The sequence below is a fragment of the Lontra canadensis genome, unplaced genomic scaffold, assembly GCF_010015895.1.
Source record: "Lontra canadensis isolate GAN:19392208 unplaced genomic scaffold, GSC_riverotter_1.0 scaffold373, whole genome shotgun sequence".
In the NCBI taxonomy this organism is placed as follows: Eukaryota; Metazoa; Chordata; class Mammalia; order Carnivora; family Mustelidae; genus Lontra; species Lontra canadensis.
In genome coordinates this window covers 51,488-65,234 of record NW_022631367.1, presented here as the reverse complement: position 1 = coordinate 65,234, position 13,747 = coordinate 51,488, and the positions used below count along the sequence as shown (strand labels likewise).

At 42.2% G+C, this 13,747-nt stretch overlaps 1 protein-coding gene across 3 annotated transcripts in view; it reads left to right on the top strand.

Annotated features, from left to right (window-relative positions):
• Positions 1–13,747, top strand: part of SULF1 (sulfatase 1) — a 69,097-nt gene that overhangs the window by 49,534 nt on the left and 5,816 nt on the right. Inside the window, exon 17 of one of the 3 annotated variants that reach the window (XM_032850352.1) lies at positions 1,648–1,681. The exons of the other annotated variants lie outside the window; for them this stretch is intronic. Coding sequence (XP_032706243.1) covers positions 1,648–1,681 — 34 coding nt within the window. The remainder of the gene's footprint in view (positions 1–1,647; positions 1,682–13,747) is intronic. 3 annotated transcript variants of the gene reach the window in all.

Genomic DNA, 13,747 nt, shown 5'->3' with positions numbered 1-13,747 from the left:
CAATTCCAAATATAATGTGTTCTCTAAGTTTACCTCTGAGAGCATTAATGAAACAGCTAATGCGCCCAAAGATTGGGTGAGCGTTTCATTCTAGTTTCTCGCACACATCGGTTCTCCTAGTGAATCCTCCTGAACGAAGCATCCGCTGGGGCAGGTGGGTTGAAAGCTTGGGGGATTTATCTGTTCTTGCTGTCAACAGACATAATACAGACTCAAGGCAAACTGGGATATCCTCAAATTTTTAGGTGAATTTGGACGGAAACACCCAGTGCCTTGTTTCTGCCTATCCCACAGCTGGGAGCTGCCCCAGGGGAATCCCTGCCTGGAACACGGGGAATTAGATTTCTTTTCCCAGGATTTTCCCTCTGAAACCAGAGATACTTAAGTAATGCACTCTCTGGGGCTCTAACAGCGTTGGAGGGCCCATATGGAATCAGCCAGATGTCCCCTCTCTGGGCTGCTGTGTTAAACTTAATTATCGCTTTGTTTCATAGAGCTGCAGATCTTTTCAGTCTGTCCCCGCCCTTTCCTAGTTGATGGTAATACGATTTCCTCTTAATTCTGGTAGAACTATAAATTCCAGCGGTCCACGGAAGGAAGGAGAAGGAGCTGGCATTGGCAAGGGCGTGCGTGTCAGTAGGGCCCGCCAACCCCAAAAGGGCAAAGTGCAGGGTGCCCAGGCAGGGGGAACACTTTGCAGGAACCCCTTGTATGCAACAGCCAGTCCTGGGTCATGTGACCGGGAAGTGGGGAGTGCCCATCCCCAGAGGATCAATGTCCACAACCGGTCATTTCCACCATTGTAGGGTCCTGAGGCTTTCAAGCTTTGAAGGTCCCTTAGGAAATTATAAATCCTGTGAGGGGGTCACCTCACAGCCATCAGCCAATCCTTCTTCATTAACATCTTACTCAGATGAATGGCCAGCAGAAAAGTCCAATCCTGATTTGCAAAAGAGGTCTTTTGGTCACAACCCCACTGAGCTCAAATCTTTCCAGATATCCTTGATTCTCTGTTTGAGCTTTTCCTTACACCATAGCCCTCCATACACCAAGAAGAGGAGAGGGGGGAAAAAAGCCCAGTAAGGCCTAGAAATTAAAGCAGTTATTAGAAGCAACAGAAATATGACACCCAGACATTTCTCCCCCAAAAGACCTAGCTCTCTTACAGGTGGTGACGGAACTGCCAGAGAAGTCTGACAGTCCCTTGATGGGATGACACACCCGGGCGTGGGGGAGAGCCCATGATTGCTGTTCGGCCCAAAGTAGTCCTCTCCACCTTCTAGACAATTCCTCAGGGAGATGACCATTGGCCCTTTTTTCTTTCCCCCAAGTGTTTTGTCTCAAAATAACCAGCATTGTACTGAGACTGGAAGGACTTCTCTTCCTGCTCTTAAACGGGCTCTCCTCCCTTCCCATTTCGCTCATGTCTCAAATGAACTCCTCTGCATTTTTATCTCAGACCTTTTTATTTATAACTTCATTTTGAACCCGTCTACTAGAAAAGTCCTGTGGGACTCCAGCCCTGTCTGCATTTAACACAATCTGTTTCTCTCTAGGATTTAGACGTTGTGCATGGAAAACTACGTAGTGAATGGTGTTATGAGTTCTAAAGCTAACGTAAATTACTCTTGTATTTTCCTATGTCAGGAAATAAAGATGGAGGAAGCTATGACCTGCACAGGTATTCACCCTTTTTTATTCTCCCCCGCAGCTTCTTTTCCCAATAATTGCATGATCCAGCCATTTCAACTAATTTCCGTTTCTTGCCGTGTTGCACAGAGCATAGTGTGGGGTGCGTGCACGTGCTAATAACATTCGGCACCAGATTGTGTCATTGGTTACAAATCTGTCATTTTGCTTTTAATCAGCTGACTGTCACTGCGGGGTGTCTCTCAGAGCATTACCTCCATATGCATTTGCTCATTAGATGATGCTTTTAAGCATGGAATGATGTGAAAGGGGGGAAAAAAAAACCAGAATGATCTTTGGGAACTCTGGGGAGAAGTTGGGAGAATGATTTCCCTTGCGGGGCTCACATGTGGATTTGCTGGAGAGGCTTCATGGAAACTAGTTTGAGATTTTTATGAAATATAATGTCAAAGACCCAGAAGGAGTGATGGGAATTTCTAGAGCATTCTGAAGCTGAATTTGGAGGAAATAGAGCTTCCTTGCTAAGAAGCCTTAATTAACTTGGGTGTTGAAAAGCATCAGTGTTATGATCCAGAAGGCTCTGCTGGTGGTGAGTGAGGAGAAGGCACTAGGGTAGGGGACCGAGAGGTCTCCGCATTAGCCCAGAGACGGTACCGCCTGACGCACCCAAACTTCATAAATGAGCCTCAGCCCAGCCATCTTGTTCCCTCTGACCCCCACACCCATCCTTCTTATCTCTTCATGTTCTGGAGGGGGATCCCACACACCTGGCACCATCGGCTCTTGATAATTTTCCACTCTGAGCGTAGACCTCAGGTGGGTTTGTCAGAAACGTGCCATGTGGGGCAGGAGGGGACTGACCTTACCACCTCTAGGGTGGGGAAACTGAGGCACGGTGAATCTGTCAAAGGAACATAAACCTCCTTGGACCCATGCCAGGGCACCCTATCTGCCCCACGGCCTCCCCTCCAGCCTCCCTAGCTATAGTCTCAGATTCCCCTTTTTCCAGGGCAGCTCACTGGCCTCACCAGAAACTAAACAACAGGAAAGATGAGGGGGTGAGGGGAAGGGAGATGTAAACAACTAACAAAACAAAGGAAGTTGGGCTTTCAAGGATCCTTAATAACCGTATGTATCTCTTCTTTTTCTCTTCTCTCCTGTCTTCTTTCCTTTCCTGGCTCTGCAACCCCCCCGGCCCCCCCATCACCCCCAGCACACGTAGGACAGAGCAAAAAAGCCCACTCTTAAGCTGGTCTCAGCCGAGATACGGGCTGACGAGGTAATAGCCCGCACCCAGGCACTCTTCCGCCTGCTTCCCAAGGGCCACATTAAGACATTTCCAAAGTGTGACATTTTAAACGGACCTACCACTAAATATTGACTTCACAGTTATTTGACGATGCCCTCAATTTTACAGCGAAGGGATTTTCAGTCGAGCTTTCTTTGACTCCTTGTCATGAAGGAGATAAAAAGATATGAGCAGGCGATTGCAGACACAGGCCGGGTCAGAGCTGACTCAGAGAGCTCTTCTCCATCTAGTCAACCCCAGACAACTTTGAGGGGAGGGATGTGGAATGCTCTCCGGTCATAATTAAGCGGCCAACATCTGAGACTCCTCCCTCTCCTTTCCCTGCTGCCACCACTAAGTCCATCATCTCTCAGGTCCTTTGTCACAGCCTTGGTGACTCATTGTTGATGGGGTCACCTGTCTGAGAAGGTGGCTGTGTGTGCAAGGTGACGGAGTGTTTGTTACCTGTCGCCTCCCCACCGCCCCACCCGAAATTCCCTACCAAAGGACAAATCTAAGGAAACTCTGTAACTCAGAATGCCTGGCATTTTTGGATCCCACCGTTCTGTAAGGCAGGGGCGAGCTGGATGTCAGCAGATAGCCACGTTGCAGGCGGGAGGGAAATCATGAATCAGGATTCCTGAGAGAGCTTCTGCCGGTCACACCTGGGGACTCTCTGGATACCCAAAAGCAGTGTCTGCTGCGACCTCTCCTGCTTGCGGTGTCCTGATGGACTGAAAGGGAACAGATGCCAAACAAGTCACCTCCTGTGTGGAACTGCCGAAAATCCTGTCTCCAGATGGTGTCTATGGGTACGCCGCCCTCCGGCAACTGCACTCCTGACAGGCTTCTTCAGAAGCCAGGACTCTTCAAGAAGATTCTGATTTTTTTTTTTAAGAAAACGAGTTAAATACATTTTTTAATCATAAAATCTCATTATAAAAGACTTTGAGAAAACCGGTTAACTACCAAACCTGAAGAATATGAAACTTGAGAATTCAGCAGACCAGTATTTCAGAAACATTCACCTTGCACAAGATTGACTACATAATAGTTTTAACTGCCTTCAATTTTGTGGATTTTGAAAATTTCATCTTTAGATTCTTTTCAAAATGACCTTTTGAAAAGCAAATCTGTTCCTTGTTCAGCTTCATTATTTATTTTATTTCTTGATGGCTGTAGCATGTGCCTGGGGCTAGGCCCCCCGAGAGGCTGGCTGACTCTCCCCGGGTCGTTTTTCCTGTTAGGACAGGCACAGAGTAAGGGCATCGCTCAGAAAGTAGCCCTCATGACTCAGGAGATCATTTTTGGCTCGAGTTGAAAGCAGTCATTTCTGTGTTGCAAAATAGAATGGGAGCAACAGGTTGAGGAGGTGTTTATTTTCCCATTGCTTAGGAAAGCTAATGCCACTGCCTTTTGATGTCCCGGAAATACTCCTGGCAGGTACAGTGGGCACCCAGCAGCTGTGTGGGGCAGCCCAGGGCAGGGGGCGGTTCTGGGCGGCCTCATGCTGGTGGGGCTACTCCCTGGCCCCAGGGTGCCGCCCTTTGGAGACCAGTAGGCCACACGGAGCTTCACCCTCCACAGCCAGGCTTCTGCACACCTTGCTGTTGCGTGTTTTGACTCATCTCCCCTGGAGCAGCAGCTATCGTCTTGCAGATGGATATAGATGAGCGAGCTGGGTGTTAGGGCCTGGTTAGCATGGAGGAGCCAGTCTGCCTTGGGTTCAAGTCCTGCCTTCCTTAATAAGAAGATGAGAATGGAGCCTGGCATGTATCAAGCCCCAGGAACGATGAGTGTTATTAGTAAGTTGTATATGCTATATGAAACATTAAAACGAAGGAGACAGTACTTGAAAGGGAATAGTGACATCAAAATTCTGAAGAATGCTCCTGTGTTTTATAAGAGATAGTCACACAAATAGAGATAGTCATCACCATCACTGCCATCTCATTCATCACTCTTTGGTAATCCAGAGTTCTCTTTTTTCTGAACTGCCTGGACTTCTTGAAGGACAGAACCCAACCTCCACTACCCTGCTCTGTGTTGCTTTAATGAAGTTTTACCTGGTTCTCTTCTCTCTGTCACATTTCAGGACTCCATTTTCTTTTTTCTCTCCATATTTCTTTCCAGTTCTACTGAAAAATAATTGGCATGCGTCACATCTAAGTGCATTTTATTTGTAAGCTGCCTTGCTAACCCCGTTGGACTTTTCTGTTTAAGAGGCTTGACCAAGAGTTGGATCAAGGTCAAGGTTTGGGGTTAAAGGAACCAGCCTCCTCAGGTAACAGAGGGCTGAGGGTCAGAGTTGTTAGGACGTGGGTCAGAGGCAGGGCTGCTGTGTGGGATGCAGGCACTGAAATCCAGCCAAAGTTCTGCTAGACAGGCCATGCCCACTGGTGGGTTAATTTTTCTTCACTCAACAGAGGCCACCCTGGTCAGGATCAGGGGCAGGGACAAGTCAGGATCATCTAAGCTACCAAAGAATTCTCAGAATTTGGTCTTACTTTTCCACTAGTGATTCTACTCCCAGTGCCTTGTTTCTTATACCATAGAAGAAGAAACGAAAATATTGCAGGATTCGAAGACCCTTCCTCCAAACGGAGGAGCGAAATTTACCTGTAATTGGCTTCAAAATTGAGAGAAAGGTGGGGGAATTAATCCTCTCTCATCATTCAATAGTTAAAGAAGGAAAGAATCTACATGGCCACTTCTATGCATGCCACTGCTTTCTAGGAGAACATAGTCAAGTATTATGATTACAACATAGAAAACAAAGTGCTCTGACAGGAAAAACATGACACTGTATGAGCCATGTGGGACCCCTAACCCAGCCCCAGGGAATCCTGGGAAGCTTCCCAGGGAGGCAGCATTTAGGGCTGCATGCGGAAGGCAAGGCTGGCATGATCTAGAATAGGATATTGAAGAAAGAAAACCATTCCAAGTAGAAGGGAGTGTTTTTTCAAAGTCAAGATTCATTTGGGGGGGATTGTGATCAATTCAAAGTTAGGATAAGGAAAGGAGGTGAGGGGTGAGCAGAAGACGTAAACAGAGCTGTTTCATGAAGAGTACGGTATGTAGTGTGACCACAGAATTTGTCTTCCAAACAGCAATGTTTTGACCATAGAGGGAGTACTAAAAATAATTAAAATGATCTAAATGTGATATGTGTCTTTGCTGACCAATGACTTGACCAGTGGATGTATCAAATAATTGTATTGAAAAATGATTTTCTAAACTAAAATTCCAAAAATTCTGGACAAATGCTTAACGGAAGAGGATGCCAGTCCAACACACATAAACAGGGACCCTCCCGGACAATCTAGACAATTTGGTTACCCTGGTTGCATACTGCATCCCAGGATTGGATCTTTATCCTGAATGCAATAGGGAGATATTCAAGAGTGTTATAACCTATGAGAAATAATATGATAGGGGGTGCCTGGGTGGCTCAGTGGGTTGAAGCCTCTGCCTTCAGCTCGGGTCATGATCCCAGGGCCCTGGGATCGAGCCCCACATCGGGCTCTCTGCTCAGCAGGGAGCCTGTTCCCCCCGCAACCCCTGCCTGCCTCTCTGCCTACTTGTGATCTCTGTCAAATAAATAAAAATAAAATCTTAAAAAAAAAAAAGAAAGAAAGAATATGATAGTATTTGGGTCAGATTAGGTAACATACATAGTTGCAAGGACAGTTTTGTGGGTCAGCTTAGTCCCAAGGTCTGGCTCCATTGTTTTCTAATTTGGGGACAATTTCTAGCTGTGTTACCTAACTTACCTTATTCCCACACTCTCCTAAGTTCTTTACATACGTTAAGTCACTTAACTGTCACAATAATTTTATGAAGGCAGCACTGTTACTGCCATTTTATTGATGAGAAAATTGAGTCACAGAGACACCAAGTAACTTTCCCAAGATTATATAGCTGATAAATGATGGAGTACCTACCCAAGGAGTCTGGAACTAGCATGTGCTTTTAATCTCCATACCATGCTGTTTCGCTCAAACAATTTATTTAACCTTTTAACTTCGTTTTCTCATCTGTAAAGAGGTGATCGTATGCAGATACATAACACGTAAGGATTACATGAACTGATATCTGAAAAGGGCTTAGCCCTGAATGTACATCATTCATTTTTAATTACTTATTTATTTTTTTATTAACATATGTATTACTTGTTTCAGGGGTACAGGTCTGTGATTTATCAGTCTTATACAATTCATTCTATGAACGATGTTTGATAATAAAGTTGAATAGTGAGAGAAATAGCAAAGAGCCCCAGAATTTTGAAGGACATTTACCATCCCATTAATGGGTAATGAAATTAGAGGCTTTTTAAAATAATGAAATGTTAAGAAAGAAGGAAAATTATGTGCATTTGCCCCAATAAGCAGGTATGTGCTTTTAATCAGCCATTGACTATGCAAAGTTATTCATCTATAGATAAATCACATAACTTACTATTTGTAGTTCTATACTGCCTTCTTAGTGGAACGTTCATGGTCTTGTATCTGTAAAATAAATAGGTGTTCTTGTAATTCATCAATAAAATTAGTGCCCTAGAAATCTTCTATGCATAACAAATAAAAAGGTACATATGATTGATTGGCTTTTAGTTATGTGCAATAGGACATAATTGACATAACTCTGAATTCAGAGTCTCTGGAATTTCCAAACCCAAAGTGAATTCCATTTCAGCCTAAAATGTGCTGTGTTTCAAGCAGCACGAATGTCACACACAAGGCACACTGCTTTGGTCCCAAATATGGAAACTCCGTGCCTTCAGAAAAATATTCAAAGAGAACACAAAAAAAAACAGGGAAGGGCTTTGGAGAAAGGAATGGATATGTTAGCGCAGATACTCTGCTCGGGCTCTCTCAATTTTGGAAAATCAAATGAATGCCTTCAGAACTGAAACCTGGGAGGGGACTAGCCATATCAGCGAAAACATCCCTCTAGTTAGCAACCATCATCAGAATTCCAGTGCTTATGAATTTCTGGTTGACCTAGTACTTGCCCTTGAAATTATGGACATCTAGCCTGGTGAAAGTCAAAGTGAACTTCTGAACACAAGTCACCAGGACCATCTAGAGGTGGGTGTGTAATGGAGGGGCTCCCACCATGCTGAGGAAACCCAATGGGGGGAATAAGAGGGTCACGAAATTGTAGAGGGAATGATGCTCAAATTTCATTTTGAAGGCTGAGAGCCAACTCAGATGATGAGGCAGGGAAGCAAATTCTAGGAATAAATGCCAGGGCTGAGAAGGGAGAGAGCCTGGTGTTTTCAGGAAACTACATTGTTTTGGCGAGGCTATGGCAGAGGCCATGTGGGGAGCAGGAACAGAGCAGGCTGAAGAAGTCGGTAAGCATCAGGCAGTCTCTGTAGAAACTACTCTTTCTGCTTCCTAGGACACCAGGAGTCCTTGTGGATTATACCATTGCTCCAAAAGAGGGACAACTCTACCCTTATGTGATCTCTGCTACCCATGCGTAGACAGGGACATAATTATTGGTCATGTTTTTAAAGATGTATTTATTTTTTTCAAAGAGAGTGAGCAGGGGGAGAGGCAGAGGGAAAGAGAGAATCTCAAGCGGACTCCCTGCTCAGCGCAGAGCCTGACTCGGGGCTTGATCTCATGACTCTGAGATCACAACCTGAGCCCAAAGCAAGAGTCTGAAGCTTAACTGGCTGAGCTCCCTTAGAGCCCTGAATTATGTGGTCATGCTCTTAAAAGTCAGTAAGTGCCATCCAGGAAGAAATGAGACTCAGTTTGAGACCTGCGTGTGCTTTTGCATTTCTCTTAGGGGTTTTGCAACCTTTCTATTTCCCAGATTGGATGAGAATTACCTGGAACTTGAAATCATTTACATTTACTCCAAAAATTCACTTTTCAGAACAAACCTACTCATATGTTTACTCCCCGAATAAAGAACTTCAGAATGGCCCGAGAAAGAGGGCTCCTTTTGTGAGATGAGGACTGGCAGAAACCAGGACGGAAATGTGGACAATTTAGTTCTAATATCTAAAAGGATTTTGACTAATATTTTGATACAATGTTACAGAAAACTTGCAAGAACACTTCCAAGAAATTTTACCCCATTTGTCTTATTGTTTTTTCTTGTTCTCTGGCTCTTCTCCACATACACTACATATACTTCTTTTTTTTTTTCCCCTGAAATCATTTATAATTTGCAGATATCATGTATCTTTTTATACAAGAGCTTCAGTATGCATTTCCCAAGAACAAAAACATTCTTACATAACTGTTGTACATTTATCAAAATCAGGCAATTTAACGCTGATACAAGTCTATTTTCTGGTCCACAGTCCATATTCAAATGTTACCAATTGTCTCAGTAATGTCATATTTATGGTTTGGGGAGGATTTTGTTTTTCTGGTCGGGGATCCAATCCAGAATCACACACTGTAGTAAAGTGTCATGTCTTTTAAGTCTCTTTCCATCTGGAATAGTTCCTCAACTTTTCATTGCCATTCATGACATTTTTGTTGTTGTTGTTAACATATAATATATTATTTGTTTCAGGGGGACAGTTCAGTGAATCATCAGTCTTACATAATTCACAGCGCTCACCATAGCACATACCCTCCCCAGTGTTCATCACCCAGTGCCTTATCCTTCCTTCCCCTCCCCCCAGCAATGCACTGATGACATTCTTAAGTGTATATATAGGCCAGTTATTCTGTAAAATGTCCCTCAATTGGGGTTTTTCTGATGTTTCCTTGTGATTGGACTAAAATTGTGCATTTCTGGCAGGAATACCACAAACATGGAAGTGTACACTCAGGATATCTTTTTTTTTAAGATTGATTTATTTATTTGAGAGAGTGGGGGCAGGAGAAGGAACAGAAGGAAAGGGAGAGAGAGAATCTCAAGCAGATTCCACACCAAGTGTGGAGCCGGATGTGGGGCTCAACCTCACAACCCTGAGATCGTGACCTGAGCCAAAATCAAGACTAGGATGCCCAACCCACTGAGCCACTCAGGCTCTCCCCAGGATATCTTATAAGGAAATCCATGACATCAGTTGGGTGGTCTTACCTTTGAGTACTTGGTTCAAGTGTGGTTTGCTCGGTTAACCTGCTATAAAATCATACTTTTTCCTTCTTTAATTAATAATTTATTCACTAGCTTTGGATGATTTTATCATTTTTAATCATTTTGATGACTGCAAAATGATTTTTTTCCAACTTCATTATTGTAGCTACATTTCTTAAGTAGTACTCTACCACAAAGAAGAAATTGCCCTTTTCTCATACATATGTAGACATGTATGTATAGCAATAAGGATTCATAGACCCTTATTTCATCCCATGGATATCCCTTTGCTACCATTCTTTATTTTGATCAAACTATCCCAGTTTTGGCCAACAGTGTCCCTTCAGATGTCCCTTCAGAACTTTTGGGGTGTTCCCATTATCTTTTGAGCACTCCCTTGCTTTGGGGCCTGTGTTGCAGGTTCCCTTTGTAGTTTCACTCCCCTACAACTGGAATCAGCCATTTCTCCAAAGAACCCCAGTTCCTTTTAAGTGAGGACTGGCATTTGGACCCAAGATCTGGGTTTGAGGGGCGTAAAATTGCTATGGAGGCATCTTTGTATGTAGACCTTTTGGGTGAACAAAGCTAAAATACACACGCACGGATATGGACAACCATTCCCAGATATATTACAAACCATATGTTCATACTGATACCTCTAATTCTAACTCAAAGGCTCAAGGTTCATTCTAGTCTTCCTAGTTTCTATACGGTAACTTCATTTTCCAGCTTTGAGAAGTCTAGTTCCCATTATCCTCAAAGGATTAACTCATCTGTTAAATGCTACAGCACACAGAAAGCAATTTTAGAATTGCTAGATCCTGCAACAGTAAACACAACCCTGCTAACTAGAGTTCAGTATATTTTTCAGGTCTTTATGTCTTCAGAAGGAGCAAAAATAACACTGTGTTTGAAATTACTGGGGCTAGCTCCCTGCTACCTCCCCCTTTATTGTGGTTATGTTACTCATTTGAAATAGACCAAAGTTTGTTTATTTCTGTCTGTATTTCCATTTTTGGTTCTATTTTTTCCTCATCACTGCTAGTGTAATTTTCTTTTTCAGTGTGTAATACTTTAACATAGTTCCAAAAGTCAGAAGTGCCAAAAGCATATGGAGAGAAATGTTAGTCCTTCCCACCACCTCTTCCCACACGTGCGCTGTAGGTAACCAGACTCCTCAGTTTTTCCTTTACCTTCTTGTGTTTTTGTTGCAGTAGTAAGCAGATGGTGATACCTGATTTCTCTTATTTTCTTTCACCGAGGATAGCATACAATATAAACAGGATTGCACTTGGTTTCTTTCTCACTTAAAATATTTTCACTTTAAAATCTATCCTCTCCCTCAGTTCATAGAGATCTTCCCATTCTCTTTTCACTTCTTCATAGTAATCTACTGTGTGGCTGTTCCATAATTTATTCAGTCACTCTTTTATGTATGAGCCTTTCGGTTATTCTCATATTTTGCAATTCCAAGTGGTGCTGCAGTAAAGAGCCTTGCACAAATACGTTTCATGTTCTTGAGGCTATCTTCAAAATAAATTCCTAGTTGGAGGATTACTGGGTCAAAGGTAAATGCCTATATGGACCTATTAAATACTGCCAGATTTCCCTCCATGTGGTTTGTACCATTTTGCATTCCCACCATCACTGTATGACTATCTGCTTTCAACAGCTGTCCAGGTTCTAAATTTTTTTTCCAATTGAATGAGAAAGAAAGGGTATCTCAGTATGGTTTGAATTTGTATTGCTCTTCTTATGAGTAAAGTTGAACATGTTTTTGAAAGTTTAAAGGCCACGTTACTTACTTTTGTAGATTATCTGGTTATGTCGTATGCCCACTTTTTTATCTGGTTTTTGAAAGAATTATCAGGAAGAACTTGTATCTTTATGATGCTGAGTCTTCTATCCAGGAACGAAGGCTATATTTCCACCTGGTTAAGTAAATTTCCAGGTCTTCCAGGAGCTTTCTGAACGATCTTCTCATAGGTTTTGCACAATTCTTGGTATGTTTATTCATAAGTATTTTATCTTCTCTGTTATTATTGTGAATAGGGTTTTCCTCCATAATTAAACCCTCTTTGAGATTCTCATTTGTGTATATGAGGGCTACTGATTTCTGTATATTAATTTTATATCTTGCTACTTTAAAAAGTATTTCTATTTTTCAGTTAATTTTATCATTGATTCCCTTGGGTTTTCCAGATATATTTGTCATACATTTGTGAATAGAAATAGATTTGCTTCTTTTTTTTTGCTTAAGATTTTATTTATTTATTTGACAGAATGAAAGAGAGGGAGAGCATGAGAGGAGAGAGGGTCAGGGGGAGAAGCAGACTCCCTGCTAAGCCAGGGATCCTGATGTTGGGACTCAATCCTGGAGCTCCAGAATCATGACCTGAGCTGAAGGTAGTCGCTTAACCAAATGAGCCACGCAGGCGCCCCAGCTTTGCTTCTTTTCCAGTTTGTTGGTTCTGACTGATCCCTCCTGTCAACTTGAATGAACTAATACTTCTAGTACAGTGTTATCTTGTTGCTGATCTTAGTGAAAATGCTTCTCAGATTTCCCTGTTAAGTGAGAAGGCATGTTTCAGAACTAAGTTGTACACATCTTTACATGTTAAGGAACTAACCATTGAATTTTTTTTTTTAGTGTTTTTATTAGTAATGAATGTTGAATTTGTCAAAGGCCTTTTTCAGCATCTATGGAGATGCTCAAATAATTTTTCAATCTTCCAATATTATATATTATATTCTAATATGACATATTTTATTCCAAAGTTATTCTATTCTAGTCTGTTCTATTCTATTCTATAGATCTTCAAATATGATATATTATATTAATGGACTTGCTAAAAATGAGCCAACCTTTCATTCCTAGAATACATTCCATTAAGTCGTTGTGTGTTATTTTCTAAATTTAATATTGGGTTCTCTCCAGTAATATTTTACTTAGGATTTTTGTATTATATTAATAAATAATACCAGTCTGTAATTTTCTTTTTGTTTGCACTAGTGTTACCTTTTTAGGTATCATATTAGTTTTCTATTGCTGCTGTAACAAATCACCCCACTGTCTTAAGCAACACAAATTTATTCTTTCATTTTTAGCAGTCAAAAGTCCAAAATGGGTGTAACTGGTCTAAAATCATGGGGTAAGCAGGTCTGTGTTCCTTCCCAGAGCTCTAGAAAAGGATCCCTTTCTTTGTCTTTTCCAGCTTCTGGAGGCTCCCTACATTCCTTGTCCAGCCCCCTCCCCCCCATCTCCAGAGTTCGTAGTGTAGGTCTTCAGATCTCAATCTGTATGTGTCTGTGTGGGCATGTGCAAGCACGTGTCTCAGACCCAGGCTTCCGGGCTCGCATCTTCTCACTCCCCTGCCTCTTTCCCTACTAAGGACCTTCATGGTTACATTGGCCCCATCTAAATCCTTCAAAATTATTATCTCCCCCATATCAACATAATTGAAATCACATCTGAAAAGTCCCTTGTGCCATGGAAAGTAATAGATCTACAGTCTCTAAGATCAGGATGTGGCTATCTTTCTTCCTACAACAACTAAAAATGTTATAGTTGCTTTATAAAAAGAGTTTGGAAACTTTCTTTGATTTTTCTATGCTTTAAAACAGTTTATCTAGTGTTCAGATTCTCTTCTCCTTGAAGGCTTGGTAAAATTCTCCTGTGAAACCATAGGGACCTGGTGCATCTTCGTAGTTTCTTAATAACCTTTCTTTTCCTTCTTTGGAAATTGCTTTATC